Here is a 17,918-nt window from a genome sequence, read left to right on the forward strand (position 1 = left end):
TAACTATAAGGATATAAAAGAGCACTGGGTATATCTCTAATCAGAGAATGTAGCTGCAGGAGTTGGCTACACAGTCCTCAAGTCTGCACAATAATTCAACATCACGGCTGATCATGTGACCTAAGTTCCCTATTCCTGCTTACTCAGCATGCCACTTTTTACCACAGGGCTGAAACAATCTGGCCTCGACAATTTTTTTCTCCCAAAATATATTTATTAGGCATCAAAAACAACTTTGTTCACATTATTACAGTGCATGTTGTGGCCCTTTTGTTTACAGAAAAACCAACACACATATACATAAATGTTTACATATATCCTCAGATTCACATGTGGACCCTCACCCCCACTCTCTGACCACCCTGGTACCTTTGCTGGCAGTATCTTTGGTATATTACCAATTTTACTAATACAAACATCTTACAGTTAGACATTTATTCCATAAGCACTTGTAGTTCAGCGAAATGGCGCATAAAGGGTTTCCATTTATGGAAAAAAATACTGGTGGATCCTCTTAATGTGTATTTAATTTTCTTCAGATTAATAAAGATACTGATGCCCTTAAGCCAATGTGTAATAGAAGGGCACCTATCAGACTTCCAGTGTGACAAGATTAGACACTTAGCAAATAAGAATGCAAGTGCAATTACCTCTTTGTGCAGGGAATTTAGGGAGTTGTCATAGATTCCAAAAACTGTAGCCAGCATGCAAAATTAACTTTAAATATTTTAGATAATCTGCTAAAAACTCCACTCCAGAACCCCTGTATTCTGGGGTGCTGATTAAAATGTGATTTGGGTAGCAGGGAGGGGAAATTACACCTATTGTATTTGTCCTCTATTTCAAGATAAATGACTGCCAGTTTGGATTTAGAAAAGTGGAACCTGTGCAGCATCTTAAATTGAATAAGTTCCAACTGAGCGCAGGAGGTGGTGGAGTGAATTCTATCAATGGCTCTTCCCACTTTTTCTCCTCAATTCCTGTTTCTAGTTTTTGCTCCCATTCTGACTTTATTTTGAAAAGTGATTGTATTTTGATTGACAGAATGAAGCCTTACATTTTTGAAATTGTCCCTCTCACTCCTGGGGTATCTGATACTAGCTCTTCTCAGGGTTGTTTAAGAAAGACTTTGAAATAAAATGTTGAATCTGAAAGTAGCGACATCTCAACAACTTTCTGCATAGTTTGCTGCTCTCTGAGTGAAGAAATGTCTCCTCATCTTGGTCCTAAATGTCTTATTCCGTATCCTTAGACTGTGACACCTTGTTCTAAGTAAATATGATTTAACGAGGATATTGTTTTTTGCCTTTCAACCTGCAACTAGAAAGATAGCTAAAAGAAAAGAAGCAATTTTCAGAAAGCATTTAATAATGTCTCAAATAAGTTATTGTTACATGGGTTATGGCTCAAAGAGTTGGTAATGAATTGAGGATTGGTGGATGCACATAAATTGTGAATAAGAATAAAATTATCATTTTGAATCCCAAGATATGATTTGTGAAAACCTCCTGGAATGTTTAGATCTCACTTGTGTTTAATCCTCAATGACTTCGAGGTGGCCAAATGTTACATATCCAACATGAATAGAAATAGACTACAAACTGGCCATATGATTCTCAGAAAAATGCAAGTTAAGTCTAATATGGGAAATATAAAAGTATTTAGTTTGGTCAGAAGAATAGCAACACAGAAAGTAATCAAGGTAATTTTGTTGTCCATTACAAGAATCTCAAAGTTAGGGTGCAGCTCCCTGAAGCAATTACAAAGGCATTGAAATATAGGAAGAGGAACTTGTTCTGTAATTATTAATTTGAGTGAGGCAATGTTTGAAGTTCTATTTAATTTTGTTCTTATCAAGGAAAAATAAAGTTAGCTAGGAAGGAAATGCAACAGAAGTCAAATGGATGATTTTTGAAATGAGAGGGTTAACTTCATTGTGGAATAAGCGAGAACAGTGGGTTAGTTTTCTCTCGCGTTTAAAAGATGGGAGATGACGTGGACATTTACCCCCTCCATAAATCTTCGTCCGCAAAGCCAAGCCAAAGAGAAGAAAAGAAGAATATAAAATTCATAAAGGACTTGTTAGGTTAATAGTAAGTATCTGGAGGAAACCGTCATCAGAATCAAATTTTTTATTGTCGTGTACATATCACAACATTTATGTTTTACGACAGCATTATAGGAACGAATATTGCTATAAATTAGATTTTTAAAATAAATAAATTAGTGCAAAAAGAGAAAATGAGGTAGTGTCTATGGTTCATTGTCCATTCATAAATCTGATGGCAGAGGGGAAGAAAATGTTTTTGTACAGTAGTGTGTCTTCAGACCCCTGGCCCTCCTTCCTGATGGTAGCAGTGTGAAGAGTGCATGACCTGGGTGGTGAAGGTCCTTGAGGAGAGAGGCTGCTTTCTTGAAACACTGCCTCTTTTAGATGTCCTCAGTGGAATGAATACTGATGCCCATGATGGCGCTGGCCAAATTCACAACTCCCTAGTTTTTTTTCTTGTCCTCTGCTTTGACACCTCCATAAAAGACTGTGATGTTATCATTCAGAATGCTCTCTACAATACACCTATAGAAATTTTCAAGGGTTTTTGATGACGTACCAAATCCTCTCAAACTCTTCACGAATTATGGCCACTGTCGAGTCTTATTCATAATTGCATCGGCATGGAGGCCCCAGGATTGAACTTTAGAGATATTGATACCCAGGAATTTGTAGTTCTTAAATAACCCTTTCCACTACTGACCCCTCAATGAGGACAGATTTATGTGCTCCTGATTTCCCCCTTCTGAAGTCCACAATCAGTTCCTTAGTTTTGCCAATGTTGAATGCAAGGTTGTTATTGTGACACCACTAAACCATCTATCTCACTCCTGTACACTTCCTCATTGCCGTCTGTGATTCTGCCAATTACCATAGTGTCATTGGCAAATTTGTAGATGGCATTTGAATCGTGCCTAGTCACACACTTGTGGAGCAAGTATAGTAGTGGGCTAAGCACGCAGACTTGAGGTGCACCTACGTTCATTATCAGTAGGAGATGTTTCCAATTCCTACTGACTGATGAGGAAGTCGAGGATCCAAATGCGGAGGGAGATGCAGAGGCCCAGGTTTTGAAACTTGAACTGGGGGTATGATTATGTTGAATGTTGAGCTGTAGTTGATGAAGAATAGCCTGATGTGTGTTGCTGTTGTTTAGGTGATTCAGGGTTGAGTGGAGAGCCAGTGGAATTACATCCAAGAGATTGTGATGGCAGTTGAATTACAGTGGATCTAGATCTTGGGTACGAGTTAATTCTGGCCATGACCAACCTCTCAAAGCATTTCTTTGCAGTAGATGTGAGTGCAACTGGACAATAGCCATGGAGACAGCTCACTCTGCTCTTCTATGATTGATGCCCTTTTGAAGCAGGTGGGAACCTCTGACTGCAGCATTGAAATGGAAAATGTCCGTGAACCCTCCAGCTAGTTGGTTGGCACAGATTTTTCAGTACCCTGCCAGGTGTACAATCAGGCCCTGACTTCTTGCCATCTATCTCATCAACCTATTTAATTGTTTTTTTTTAAAACCTTCTTTGGGTGTAGTGTACCTTTGCTGGCCTTTCTAATTCAAGTAATTCCTCAATATATATATATATATATATATATATATGATACCATTGTTTCTTTGGAAAATTACCTTGTTACATCAACTCTGTTCAGGCCAAGTTGAAAAATTGCATTTACTCTGGCATTCCCATGCAGGAATTTACTAATAATATATGATTCCAATTCTTTTTCTAGTGCATTGCTGGGTGAATATGCTACAAAAGTATATTACCATATTTTACAAACAAGACCCCCCCCTCCCCCGCATGTTATATGCGTTTGCACACTATACGAGAATATTTTTATATGTTGAAAGAACATGCACAATTAATACTGGGAATGGGAAGGTCAAACCAGCAATTTATAGCAGGCAAGGGAATATAATAGCAGCATTGAACAATGCACACAGTTAATAGTGGGCGTTGGAAAGTCGAACAGGAAATTTATAGCGAGGTGGGATGTTATAGCGAGTGTGGGAATATAATAGCGGCATTGAAAGAATGCACACAATTTATAGTGGGAGTGGGGAATTTTGATCTTGGTACTGAATGCAATGGTATTCCTATAAACAGGACATTCTGGCTAGGGCACTGAACCTTAATTGCCCAGATCCCTCCCTGAGGGAGTAGATTAACATATCAAGTGCCTCTGATTTGACACAATGTTAGAATTAAAATCCTGCTCAACTCTGAAGCCTGTCTTCGATCTATTTAATTGATTCCTCTCCAAAGCTTGTTAATATGTTGCAGCAGGATATCATCTATATATGAGCGATTGACAGCTCTGGGGAAAGTTGATTAGGGTGTTAATTGCAGGAGATTAACTTGGGAGATGCTGGTATGTACTTTGTCTCATGACCCATTTAAATGCAAATTAATTTTTTCAATCAGAATTTAGAATATTACACCCATGCGGTATATGCATGTGCATGTTATACGAAAATATTTTTACACAATTTATAATTTTCTGTGAATTATATGTGTGTGCACATTACAGGAGTGAAAATATGGTCATCGACAACAGCTCTGTTGAGTTGCATGTTGGTGTACCATGGTGCACTGTTTCCTCTCTACAGGATGAATTGCAGAACCTCTTCAAACTTCTGCCTTCAACTAGAAAGTTAAAGGTAGTAACTGCTTCTTAAAACCATTTTCAAGTTCATAAGATATAGGAGTCTGAAGTCATACACCCAATGGCACAAGGACAGCTTCTTCATCTCTGCCATCAGATTTCCGAATGGATAATGAACCACAGACACTACCTCATTTTCTCTTCTTCTGCAGTATTAATTTGTTTTTAAATGTACCGCCATTTATAGCAATATTTGCACTGTAATGCTGTCGCAGAACCAAGTTTCATGGCATGTTCAGGACAGTCATTTCTGATTCTGTGTTTCTTCATCAGTGCTGGGTAAAAATACTGGAACATCCTCATCACTTGGAAGTACATACACCAAGTGGGTTGCAACATTCTACCAATTTTTCATTCAATGATTTGTAATTATCACCAATGCCCATATCCCCAGCATAATAAAAAAACACAGTGGGGTTCATACTTTATATTTTCATGTACACTGTTTTTCAGTTTCTTTGAAAAGTTGCACACACACATTGAATCATCATTCAAGTTTGATATAGCAGGAGCCAAACTACATCCACGTTTCTGCCATTGGCTTTCACTATGACCACCAGGGTGCTGATTGTATAGATCCCTGCTCTAATCCTTTGCAGACTCACTTATTTTTAAATTTAGACATACAGCACTGCAACAGACTCTTCTGGCACACTGGTCCGTGCTGTCCAAATAGCCCAGTTAACCCACAACCCCTGTACATTTTGAAGGGTGGGAGGAACCGGAGCACCTGGAGGAAAGCAAGTTGTTCTTTCCCAACCAGGTTCTCGATCTCCATTCTATGTTCTGACTCATCATTTCCTATTATTTGGCCAACAACTTGCTGTGAATTTTAGGTGGAGGCTAAGGAACATCAAGCCTGTCTTAACTGGCAGGATGGTGTTGGAGAGAGTTAGTACTTTCAGGTTTTTTGGATCCATTCATCAGAGAGTCTATCCTGAAGTCATTTCACTAAAGTAACCATGAAAAAGCACATTGAATTTCTACAGGTGTACTGTGGAAAAAATAGACTGACTGGTTGTCTCATGATGTCATTTATAAACTTGAGTACCTAAAATGCAGAGGGCAGCAGAAAGTGGCAAACCTAGTCATGTCCATCACAGGCACGACCTCCCATTCATTGAAGCCATCTGTGAGAGGGGTTGCCTCAAGAATATAGCCAACATCAGGAAGGATCCTCATCACCCTGGTCACAATCTCCTATCACTGCTACCTTTATGCAGAAAGTAGAGAAGTGAGTAATCTGGTACCTCTAGGATGGTTTTGTGTTTCCCCAACAGCAATCAAGGCTCCTGAACCTCCCCGTACTATCCTAACCATAAATTGCCAGGAACCACCAAAAGATCAGTCTGTACTATTAAAGTCTCACTTTTTTTTGCACTGACTGCCACTGTAAATATTTATTTATCTTTCCTTTTTTAGTTATTACTGGTATCTCTTTTTCTATCTCATGGCAGATGCTGGTAATTTAATTTGACATTTCTAATGCTCAAGAGGAGATCAGCCAACTAAACAGGTCTCCTTATTGAATGTGGATCTCTTGTCTAAGTGGCTCAGTTACTTACTGCTTTGGCTCAAGGATTCTAACTTTTTGCTTCCTATCTTATGGTGATGATTTTGCTCATGAGTTGAAAATTACGGCCACTCTCAGTCTTGAACTCTAAAGCAAACTTGTTTTGCTTTACACAGGCTCCCTGATAAGGTGTTTCTGCTCCTTTGCCCTCCAATCAACCCAATACTCAAGCAATTTCTTCATTTTGTTACAGCAAAGTATTCAGATGTTCATAGAGATGATGAAAATCTCATCAATCTTATTGATTTTTAAGTGAATATCTATAATTTATATGGAGATTATAACAAAATATTTTTGAGTTACAAATAAGGCTAATAAATTTGGGATATAATCAGCAAAATGTCAATCATTTTTAAGTTTGATGAGATCCAGCTCCACACCAATTCTTCTTCCATCCTTTTGCAGCCCTGTTTGATGGAAGGACACGAAACGAGTCAAAATCACGAACACATGACAACCATTGAGGCTCACGCGGTCGCCCAGCAAGTCCAACAGGTGCATGTGGCCACATACACTGACCACGTGGTCCTCAGTGGAGAGGATGACTCACCTTCGTCACCTGAAGAGAATTCCTTTGACGACTCTGAGATCCTGAATTCAACCATCACAGATGAGGTTACAGCCCATCTTGCTGCAGCAGGTGAGGCTCTGCAGTGGGTAGAAGTCAATTTTTTTAAGCACATCTAGGAGTAAAACTTAATGTTTATTTCCTTGCACTGAATGCTGTCTGTTGGTCCCTTATGTCTATGTGAATGAATAAGATTACATGAAGTTATTTTGAAATAAACATGGGAAGTGCTGGCTAGCATTTAATTCCATTTCAATTCCTGAAGCAAATAATCTATTGTTGATGTTTGGGGGAGTTTGCTTTGTGTAAATTGCCAGATATTTTATTATAACAACAGAGGCTACAAACTTTCCCCAAATTTTCTAAAGTAAAAAGCTAATATCCATGTTGGCTCACACCCTGAAAATCTTCTGTAGTTTCACAAATAGAAGCTGGCCACTTGAATTAAGGACCAGAAAAAAAAAAACAGGCAAGGGGTTCACGAATCAAGGGGTGACAGAATCATACAAATTTTAAAAATATATATTAGTATAAAAATATGTATGTAATGAATGGCAGGGCCAGCAGAGGGTGCTAAAGAATCATCAAACCATTGAGCCAGCAATCAACAAGTTGGTCTTGTCAACCAGTTTAGCCAGAAGAAAGGGCAAATTCATTTCTGGAAATGCCCACTAGTATATATTCTTGGAATATAAATTTGGTTTCTATAATTTCCTTTCTAAAACTCATTCCGTTTCCTATTCAAAACTCAAAATGGAAATTTAGTCTTCACGCTTAACCATCTTAATGAGCATAGATAATCTATACCCTGTCTTCACCTAATGTTCACCCACACAATGCAGCAGAAATTATTGGATAAAAGAAAAGAGAATGGGTAATTGGGAGGAATTCAGGATTAATTTCTATTTTCTCAAAGAATGGCTGTCCCATTCTCCGAATATAGAGATGTTGAGGACAACTGGAGAACCCTCCATAACTCTGATGCCTGTTAAAAGCACAAATTGTAGATTGTCCGCAGGAACTTCGTGATCTGCATGATTGTGGTAATGAAATAACTTCTGAGATATTATGTCAACTATTGCTTCACAGTCTGTTATTTCTTTAACCTGAACAAGTAATTTGTATTAAAAGTAAAAAGTACAAAAATGCTGGAGGAACTCAGCAGGTCTTACAGCGTCATTAGGAGGAAGCTGTGTATTGTTTATTGTTCAAGGCAACAGCATTGTCACGTATTCCAAACACAGGGTGATTGATTTTGATCTAATTGTTAGGGTCATACAAACTAAGAAAGTCCTAATCTCCACTTCAAATCTGTGGTTCAGACAGACCCCAGGCACTTAGATGGAGGGATACTGGAGTTGATCCAAGTGGATTTATTTAACAAGTTCCCCAAGGATCCCACTTCTGATTATCCCAATGGAACCTTGCCCACTCAGTCCATTCTCCCAGATTACCTTTTCATTGCCCTTCATAATGACACAAATGGCTCAATCACCTTGAAAATGCTGAAGACCATACATTCATATTTTATCTTTTTCTAACATGTCAACCAATACACCCAGTGCATTATTGAGACATTAAATTAAAACACTTTCCTCCTTTTCTATATCTGGAGACTTTGATGGAATTAATCATAGAGCCATATAATACGGAATAGGCCCTTCAGTCCAACTTGGTCATGCTAGTTATGTTGGGATTCTGGGCTAATCCCATTTGCCTGCATTTGGTTCATTTTTTTCTAACCCCTTTCTATCCATATATAGTATCTGTCATTTGATTGTTATAATTCTACGTGAATTATGCAGAGTGAAATGCAAGTTGTACCTTGCATTGTAGGCTAGGGTATAGGCGAAAGCTGCCCAATGATCTGTCCAAAATAACAGGTAAAACCACTAGCTCACTTTTTGCCCCAAGTGGTATTGCAGGTGATTTTCCTTTTCGGGAAAGGTGCAGGGCTTACTGACCTTTCCACTTTTGGTTTCAGGTCCAGTGGGAATGGCAGCAGCTGCTGCTGTGGCCACAGGCAGGAAACGCAAGCGACCCCATGCCTTTGAATCCAATCCATCAATACGCAAACGGCAACAGACACGCTTGCTACGGTGAGACTACACTCTGCGGCTGAAGAATCACAGCCCAGAGCACAAGCTCCTATAAATAAGTTACCTCTACGTAGAGAATCAAGATTAGGGCAACAGAACTGCTCCCTTATGTAAATATTTAAAACTAAGGAGAAAAATCAGGAAAGAATGTTGGCGAAGTCAGAGAGTTCGTTGACAAATGGAAATTGTCTAAGATGTATTTTAGGTGAGGTTAATATGTAGATTTAAATTTCAAAATATAAAGCTGATGTAGAATTTCACTTCTTTTCAAAGCAGCACCAATGGTATTGTTAGTAAATATACTGCCCAGATCCTGGCCGGGCATGCGGAAGATCCTTGCTTCAGATCTACGTCTGTAACTGAGTGAGTTGATATTCTGAGGTTAAGTCGCATTGTTAGGGTGGAGGGAGTTTCACTCTACATCTGCGTTCAAGCCTCCAAGCACTTAATGATGAAATCATACAAAGAAATTATCACCCACTAAGTCACTGACTGAGGCCAAAAACGACAGAAAAAGAATCAGATATTTGGGTCTTATTTCCACAGTTGAAGGGGGGCTGGTCTGTTTGTAATCAGGTCGCTGATTAATTTGGCTGGGTGCTACTCAATTTACATTATTCATGACAGACACTGTGACTTGACACAGGCTAAAGGAGATTATTTGTGTATATTTATGTGTAACAGACATACTTTGCAACACTAGCTTTCCATCATTTTTGACTTTCCTCTGGGGGTTCAAGTTTTTTTTTCCCTAAAGCACCCTGTGTCTGTAATTTGTATTTTCCATCTGTGATAGTTCATTCAAGAGTCTTGATTTTTCCCCATATCCTAAGTTTGGGGAACAAGGGCCTCAATTATATGTATAACACCTGACATCTAGCAAAGATCAGCCTTACTCAGCACAGATTATGGATCAGATCCAGGATTTTTCTGATGTCCAGTTGAGTCAGACACAACTGGGCAATATGTTTATTGACAGCTATTAAGAGAACTGAGCTAAATACTCATTTTAGGGGAATGGAACATATGGGGGACAAACTCAGCTGCTGTTTCCAGCTGTATCGTACTTCATTGTTTTGAATTGCATTTAAGGCTTGAATGAAATTCGATAGATACTCCTCTCAATCAGTCCTGCAGCTGCCTTAGCTTTGCCTACCAAACCTATGCCATGTACATGCCGACTAACTGAGAAGGATTTTATTTTCTCTGCAGCATGTTGTTTTTGTCAAGTAAAAACTGTACCACAGTGGCTCAAAATCCATTCCCAATAAATTCTTCTTTCTTCAAAAGTAGACCTTTTGGCCGCTTCCTAAAACTTCCATTCGTGTAATTCTTCTTTAGAAAGTTTGGATTAATCTGATAAGGATATAAATGAACTTTGTTGTTTTTCTCTGATAGTTTAGATGAGAATAGAGCTGAATAAGAAGGGTTTGATCCATCAAGGTTGTGCTTTTTTACGAGTGTTCTCTGGGCATGTTTGAATTAAGGAACTGAGGAGTATGATTTTTACCTAAGGAGTCACAGGAGGTCAAGTGTAGAACACTGGAAAGCAGAATCTGCATCCATCACATTAGTACTCCTACAGCAATACAATTTTGGTGTGGAAACTGCCAATGTAAAACTAAATTTCCATGATCTTATCAGAACTTCTGTTCTCTCTGTCTACATCTCAGAAAATTACGAGCAACTTTGGATGAATACACAACCAGAGTTGGGCAGCAGGCAATTGTGCTCTGTATCTCGCCTTCCAAACCAAACCCAGTTTTTAAAGTGTTTGGAGCTGCTCCCCTTGAAAATGTGGTAAGTAGCAAATGGCTTTGGGGGTTTTCTTCTGTTTCCTCTTCCTGGGCACAGTGGTGGGTTCAGCTGCTCGAATTGTGGAGATTCATCCTTCACAGTTTGGGTATGCTTCGAGCTGACTCCTCAATTATCAATTGTAGTCTGTTTTTGGAGCAACTTTTCATTACTTCTAAAGTAAATCCATCAGAGAAGGTAGAGTGTTAGCTGAAAAATCATCCTGTAATCTCATGAGCAGGTCACGATTATTTAGAAACCAAATAGTGAGTTGAGGAGGGATAGATTAAGGTGGTTAGACTGTACTATCAGAGACTGCATTTCAGAAAAAAATGTTTTGTAATGTGTAGGTCAAAAGGTGGGATTGTGCGAGCAAGTGTGCAGGTGGGTATGAATTTAGCTGTTCAGAATTTTTCTCCTGGGGATCTAATGCAAGCATCTGCTTTCTAGCAAAAAATTATTTGGCATTGATTTTAATTGAGATAAAACAGAGTGACTTAAAGAAAAGCATGAAATCATTTACCCAAAGGTTTCCTTCTCCAATTTTCTTGCATTAATGTAAATTTCAGCTGTTCTTGCCACTCTGTTGATTCACATGCTCTTCTCTGGAAGTTCACATGTCTATTTCCTTAGTTTTACCTCTTCTCCTGTTTTAAATTCAGTAAATAGTTCCTATTTCCTTCCTGGTCTATGCAATTCAGCACTATTCTGTACCGTTTATTTTCCCAAATTTTTAAACATTATTTTCTTTTGTTTTTGGTGGGACATCACAGCCAATGGGACAGATTCGGAACTTTTTTCTTCAGTGTCTGCAGATTCATAGATATAATCTAAAACATATATACTTCCTGTTCTTGGGATAGGGTCTGTCCCGTTTGCCTGACCTTCATGATCTGGGCACTGTGATTTGGAACAAATTGCAATGACAAATTTTGTGATGATTGGTTATATGCAAAATTTACCAACAACGTATAATGGATCGTGGACAAAAGATGCCTTGGAGATATTTAGAAGATATTTTCCATACCATTGATGTGGCTGTTCAGTACTCCAGTGGTAACTTTTCCTGTTCTTGTTAGTAATCTGCTTTTCCTCTCTCAGCATCTTCCCTCAGAAGTACTGTACCAGGTGTGACCATGTTTTGCTGATGCAGCTCAGTGCCACAGAGCTCCTGAAGCAATTTGTTGCTTTGCAGTTATTCCCTTTGGTTGCTACTTCACAGGTTGTTTATCTAAAACATCTGCCTTTCCCTAGGTACGCAAGTATAAAAGTATGATCCTGGAAGACCTGGAATCAGCGCTGGCAGAGCATGCTCCCACGCCTCAGGAAGTTAATTCTGATCTTCCACCACTCACCATTGATGGAATACCAGTGTCTGTAGACAAAATGACACAGGTGAGGTGATGATAATGAGAAGAAGGAAGTAGAGGTCTTCAGAAATTGTCAGCACAATTGTCCCAGTCAATTCATAAGATATTGATTTTAAACATCCACCTCTAGTTTTCTATCATCCTCTGATTATTAGAGATCATTGGTTTCCTCATCTATTCAGCCAAAGCCCACAGGCCTTGTTGCACACTTCATCTTTGATGTGAGTGTTACAATGTAGGGAGAAGGGGGGGGACTTTTTAAAATTTGCTTCGCATTTTCTCTCACATACAGAATTAAAATTTATCATAGTGAAATAATGATCCAGGTGTCTTTATTCCAGGATTTCCAAATTCATTTTATTCTAATTTTCCAGAACAAGATTGTTTACCTCGTGATCCCTGTGGCTCAGTACTTAAATATATAGGTCCTTAAAGTCAAAAGAGCATAAGGAATGGAAGAAATGGTGGGTCATTTAGCCCTCACTGTAGGTCCACTGATCTTTTACTTCAGTGTCATTTCCCTGCGCCATCTCCATATCCTTGCTTCCCTTAATAATGAAAAATCATTGATCTCTGCCTTGAATATACTCAGCAAATGAGCTTTCACAGCTCTCCTGAGTCATGAATTCTAAAGATTCAATGCTTGCTAATCTCAGTACTCTACGGGTGATGCATTATTTTGGGACTGTGATCCTGGATCTGGACACCGCAGTCAGGGGAGGAAATCATCGCTGTAACTTCCCTGTGAACCTCATAAAATTTGTGTTCGTTTCATTAAGATCATCCCTTGTTTTTGTAAACTCAGGAGTCGAGGCCCCACCAGAATACAAATGCATATTTTACGTTGAAATTTAGTCTAATTTTGAGGAGGTAACATTTTAAAACAAGGAACAAACATGGAAAATGCTGGGAGTACTCAGCAGATTGGGCATCATCTCTGAAGTTAATGCTTCAGAGATAATGAGTTTATTGATGTACACATTATACAATGTACAATCCTTATTTGCTGCAGTTGGACAGGTACTGGAAAGAAACAAAATAATATTAATACATCAGATAATAAATATTCACAGTAATCCTAGTGCAAAAAAAAGTGTACAATTCTGGTCACAATTATGATGGGAATATTCTGATAGTGTACAAGAATAAATGAGGCAGGGTGACATAGATTCCAGGGACCCCACTTTGATCCTAACTTTATGCATCGTTTGCATGGAGTTTCAATGTTCTCCCTGTGACTTCTGGGTTTCCTAAAGATGTGTGGATTGGTGGGTTCTGGGCTATTCTAGTGGGAGATTTGATTGGATGGAGGGAATTGATGAGGTTATGAAAGAAAAATGGAGTTAATGAAAGTGGGTGATTTATGTTTAGGACAAGTGTAATGAGCCAGTAGTCCTGTTTCCATGCTTTATAATGCTATGAACTTTGGATCTGATACCTGAGAGCTGCTAAAACTCCACCAAATCAGAGAACACAGTTGCTATTAATTTAATGTACTTAGGATTCTAAATTTTGATATAAGAAACTTTGCAACAAGATGCATAAATCCTAAATATGTGTGGGTTGGTGGGTTCATTGGCTGTTGAAAGATGTAAGCAGATAATTTAAGTTTATCTTGTCTCCATGGTGCCAATTATAAGGATAGACATGCATTAATGGCCACTCTGAGTAAGTTCTTGAAAATGATGTATATTAACAAAAAAAACTTGAGCAGTATCATTCTTGGTACTTACAAATACCTGCATGTCTATGTCCCACCATTTTTCGGTAACTCCTATGTATGTGGTAATGATTGCACTCAACTGATTCTCTTTTGACCTCTTGAATTTCCTGCTTTACAACTGTGAAAGTTTTTATTTTCTTCCCATTATTCCTGAGAATCTTCCAAAATCTTTAATCATATTTTGCTTGTAGTCAGTAAAACTTCCTCAAGATCTGCTGATCTCAACAGCTCTTGAGTAACCTCTCTTCCTTCAAAACTCATTCTCCATGACTATAATGAAGGCACAAACTATCAAGCCACATAAACAGGCTCTCATCCAGTCTTTGATTAATAATTTTTTTGATGTGGTATTGGAGGGGTTGTGAAAGATTCCCACTCCTGATATCCTTGCACTGTCTATGAGTTTGGTGATGACATAATCTGGCTTGATTGGATAATTTCTCATCTCTTGCACCAGTTACATGTGGAGAGGATCTGGAGGGATATCAGAATGAGATTGCACGCCTATGTCATTATGTGCCTTCAGGATTCATAGGTTTTTAAAAAAAGGATGAAAATATTTCTCCTGCTGTCATTACCTCTCTTATTCCTTTGAATTAAATAGTGCCTTCAGGATTCATAGGTTTTTAAAAAAGGATGAAAATATTTCTCCTGCTGTCATTACCTCTCTTATTCCTTTGAATTAAATAGTTTCAACTGTGTGGGGAACTATTTAAGAATCCTCACTAACGCTAGTTTCATTGGGTTACAACTGCCTCAAGTGGATCATGCTGTGGTGAGTAAATGAATGGCAGTAGAAATAAATGTCTTGCTTATTAATTGCATGGAGAATTAGGGTCTCGTGGGAGATCATCTTGTTGTCGGTTCCCTTTACGTGGCATTTGTGAGCAGGTGTGACATGCACACGTGTTGGTCCTAATTTCAGTGGTCCCTTGTTTTTAGTGAATGCCGGCATCACAAGAGTGTGTGTTTTATTTTCCTCGTTATTGAGTGAGGCAGGTGAGTCGGTTGCTGTGTACTGCTAATTAGAGTTGGGCTGCACCAGGTATCAGGCTGCTGATTGTGTCCCCAGTGGATTAGAAAAGGACCCTCTTAACAAGAGCATCAAGCTGCTGCAGCCATGTACACTCCCAATGCTGCAATTAAAACCATCTGGAAAGTGGCCAAAGGATCCCAGGAGCAGATCGGGGAGGAGGTTTTAGAAAGAGAAGAGAGTAAGCCAGGTTACTGAAGCTGAAATCTTGGGGTTTATTCATCTCCAGGAGGCCATTTTGTGCCAGCACTAGATCTTTGATTTTGCTCACTGAAAATTTAATTCCCTTTCTCCCACCCTCACCTTTTTTTCACGTGTAGTATTTTATCATCTCTGATGTATATCAGAATGCTCACGTACACAGTATTACTTTGAAATGCCAAAGATTTAATTAGTATAGGTAACAGGTACATTGCTGAACACATGATGAATAGATAACAATAAAAAATTAGCCCATGGGTACTGGGGTTTGTTGCTGGAAGGTGCATTGTTTCAGCTGGGATAATAATGAACAAAAAATCTGGAGTGATCGAATTACTATACTGTATAGTATTGCTATTGTGTTCATCATTCTTGACACTGGAATTAGTTCTGTTTTTTTTCTTGGGGTATGCCTGATGCTGTCATAGATTTGTTTATTAATGATCATTAGTTGGTTGACTGCTTCAAGTTACCGCAAATGTAAGTGAGTGGATATTTCTTAAATTTAAATTTAGATATACAACACGGTAACAGGCCCTTTACAGCCCATGAGCCTTTGCCACCAAATTAACCAACAACCACCGGTACTTTTCAAACGGTGGTAGAAAAGTGGAGCCCCTGGGGAAAAACCACACAGACGAAGGAAAACGCACATGATTCAAACGCTGGCACTGTAACGGCATTGTGCTAACCACTACATTAACCGTGTTGCCCCAAATGGTATTGGAAATCACCACCTTATTGTTTGCAGCCCAGATCAGGCAAGGAGATGAATTATCCTTCTTTTAACAAATGAATCACGGAAAAAAAAAATTGGAGACAATAAGCTCTTAGTATTTTTGTTTTATGTTGTCATTCCCTCATCACAGCTCACTTGAAGCCACTTCGCCCTTTGGACCTGAACCGCTCCACTAAAGCTCATAGTAGCATTACTTGGTGCAAGTTGGAAAGCAAAATTCAGTAAACCTGATGTTCAGATGTTCAAAATTTCAGTGAAAAGTTCACATGTCCACTTGGGGGGCAAGTGTATGTAAATTAGATACTTTCCTGGATAGTAGAGAATTTTTCATCTTTTTCTCTCCTGAGAACCCCAATTGTCGAAACATTCAGCGTGCTCATCACTCTGTTACTTTGCCCCCAACTATTAGCTGTTTATTTTCTCATGCCCAGCATTGATAATATATCCAGTAACATGCAAGGAATGATGTTTTGTTGTTGATCAAAAGTTAAACCTAATTAAATTTCAAAAAAGGATTACAGGAGCCATGATTTATATTCCCTGAAATGTATAAAGTTTTAAAGTGATTTTAATCAGAATTTTCAGTAACATAGATCTCGTTGGGAAATCTGAGACTGAACATCACAGTTAAATGGGAGAAAAATTGGAAACCATTTCTACATAATGGGTTTTGGATTGCTTCAAAAATTGACAACAGATTAACTGTTCATTTTAAAACAAGACTTTTTTTCAAAATATTGGTATATGGTACAACAGTCATGTTAAGTGGAAGTGGAATTGGGTTACAGACTGGCTAGGACTGCAAGTGGTCAGAAGGATCTATTGTCCCGGCATCATCAAGAAGAGAGGGAACTCGGGCTTCTGGGCAAGAGTGGAGACCTTGGGCTTCTGGCTGGAGTGGGACCTTGGTGGGGAGGTGCCGGTGATCGGCAGCAGCGGTTGGGAGGGTGAATATGTGCAGGCGAAGACTGGGTCTGTGTCGGGTTCCAACATCGAGAACCAGGACCCAAAGCCAGAACAACCCCTGCTGGAATGAGCCCACGGGGAGACTGGATCCTGCTGACTCGCCAGTGAGTGTTCCACCGGCCCGAGAAGCTTCCCCAGGGATTGGCGGCAGCAGTGGGGACATGTCTGGGATCAGCAGTGACAGTTGGGAGGTCTCAGTGATTAGCAGCGGCCAGCAATTTTTGGTGAGAATTAAACATTAAGGCTTAAAAAGCCTTCCCTTGTTGTTTGTTGATGTTTAAACATTGATACAGTGATTTTCTGTTGCTACTGGCCTGTTTTTTTAAAAAATGACCAGTTATCTGAAAAATTCAGTCATCCGAAATGAGTCTGGTCCCAACCATTTCTGATAATTGGAGTTGTACTATACGTTTTCAATTATTCAGAAACCGATCTATTGAACTTCTCAAATATCCAAAAAAATTTTTTTGGCTGAGACATGATGTCACAATTTGAAATAAAGGTGAAAAAAAAAATGTTACCTACCGTGCTCATGTTGGGGTCTGATGTGCGGTTAGTGCCATTTTGAATCAATAGAACTCATGTACGAGTCAAAGATAAACTACAAGGGCAAGATTTTACCCAACTACTCAAGTGGGGCTCTGATGCTATTGGAATCAACGAAGTTCCCATGTACTGTTCAAAGATACAGCTCTGGTGGGAGTTTGACAAAAACCATTGTTAATAAGGTTGATGACACTGGAGGAAACTGGAAAAAACCATCGCGCAGAAATTCTATTGTTTGCTGTTGCATTTTGTAAGCGAGATCATGTTTTTTAGTAAGAATTATGATATGTAGACCTAGATGTTAATTCATTATTTCATACTTGAAAAGCCTTCCATTGTAATTTGTTGTGTTTAACCGCGATATAAGTGTTCTGCTGATGCTACTGGTCTGTTTAAAGAAATATCTCGATTATCCGAAAAATCCAGATAACCGAGAAGAGTCAGGTGCCAAGGATTTTGGATAATCGCAAACTTACTATAGAATAAACTCAAGATTAAATGGCCTGTGTCAGTTCATGTGGTCCATGTGAAGAGTAGCAAATGTCAATGGTCCACATGGGAGCCAATCTCAGCTCAGCCT

General features: G+C 39.0%; 1 protein-coding gene across 8 annotated transcripts in view; it reads left to right on the forward strand.

The window, feature by feature from the left end:
* The window catches only part of nrf1 (nuclear respiratory factor 1), a 62,290-nt gene that overhangs the window by 4,349 nt on the left and 40,023 nt on the right, over nucleotides 1–17,918 (forward strand). For 5 of the 8 annotated variants that reach the window (XM_069908897.1, XM_069908901.1, XM_069908900.1 and 2 more), the window contains exons 2-6: nucleotides 6,705–6,939; nucleotides 8,852–8,966; nucleotides 9,240–9,329; nucleotides 10,640–10,766; nucleotides 12,015–12,155. In XM_069908897.1, coding sequence (XP_069764998.1) covers nucleotides 6,714–6,939; nucleotides 8,852–8,966; nucleotides 9,240–9,329; nucleotides 10,640–10,766; nucleotides 12,015–12,155 — 699 coding nt within the window. In that variant the 5' untranslated portion in view covers nucleotides 6,705–6,713. The remainder of the gene's footprint in view (nucleotides 1–6,704; nucleotides 6,940–8,851; nucleotides 8,967–9,239; nucleotides 9,330–10,639; nucleotides 10,767–12,014; nucleotides 12,156–17,918) is intronic. The other 3 variants (XM_069908899.1, XM_069908903.1, XM_069908898.1) reach the window with 2 other exon arrangements.

The sequence above is a fragment of the Narcine bancroftii genome, chromosome 13 (genome assembly GCF_036971445.1).
Source record: "Narcine bancroftii isolate sNarBan1 chromosome 13, sNarBan1.hap1, whole genome shotgun sequence".
Lineage (NCBI taxonomy): Eukaryota > Metazoa > Chordata > Chondrichthyes > Torpediniformes > Narcinidae > Narcine > Narcine bancroftii.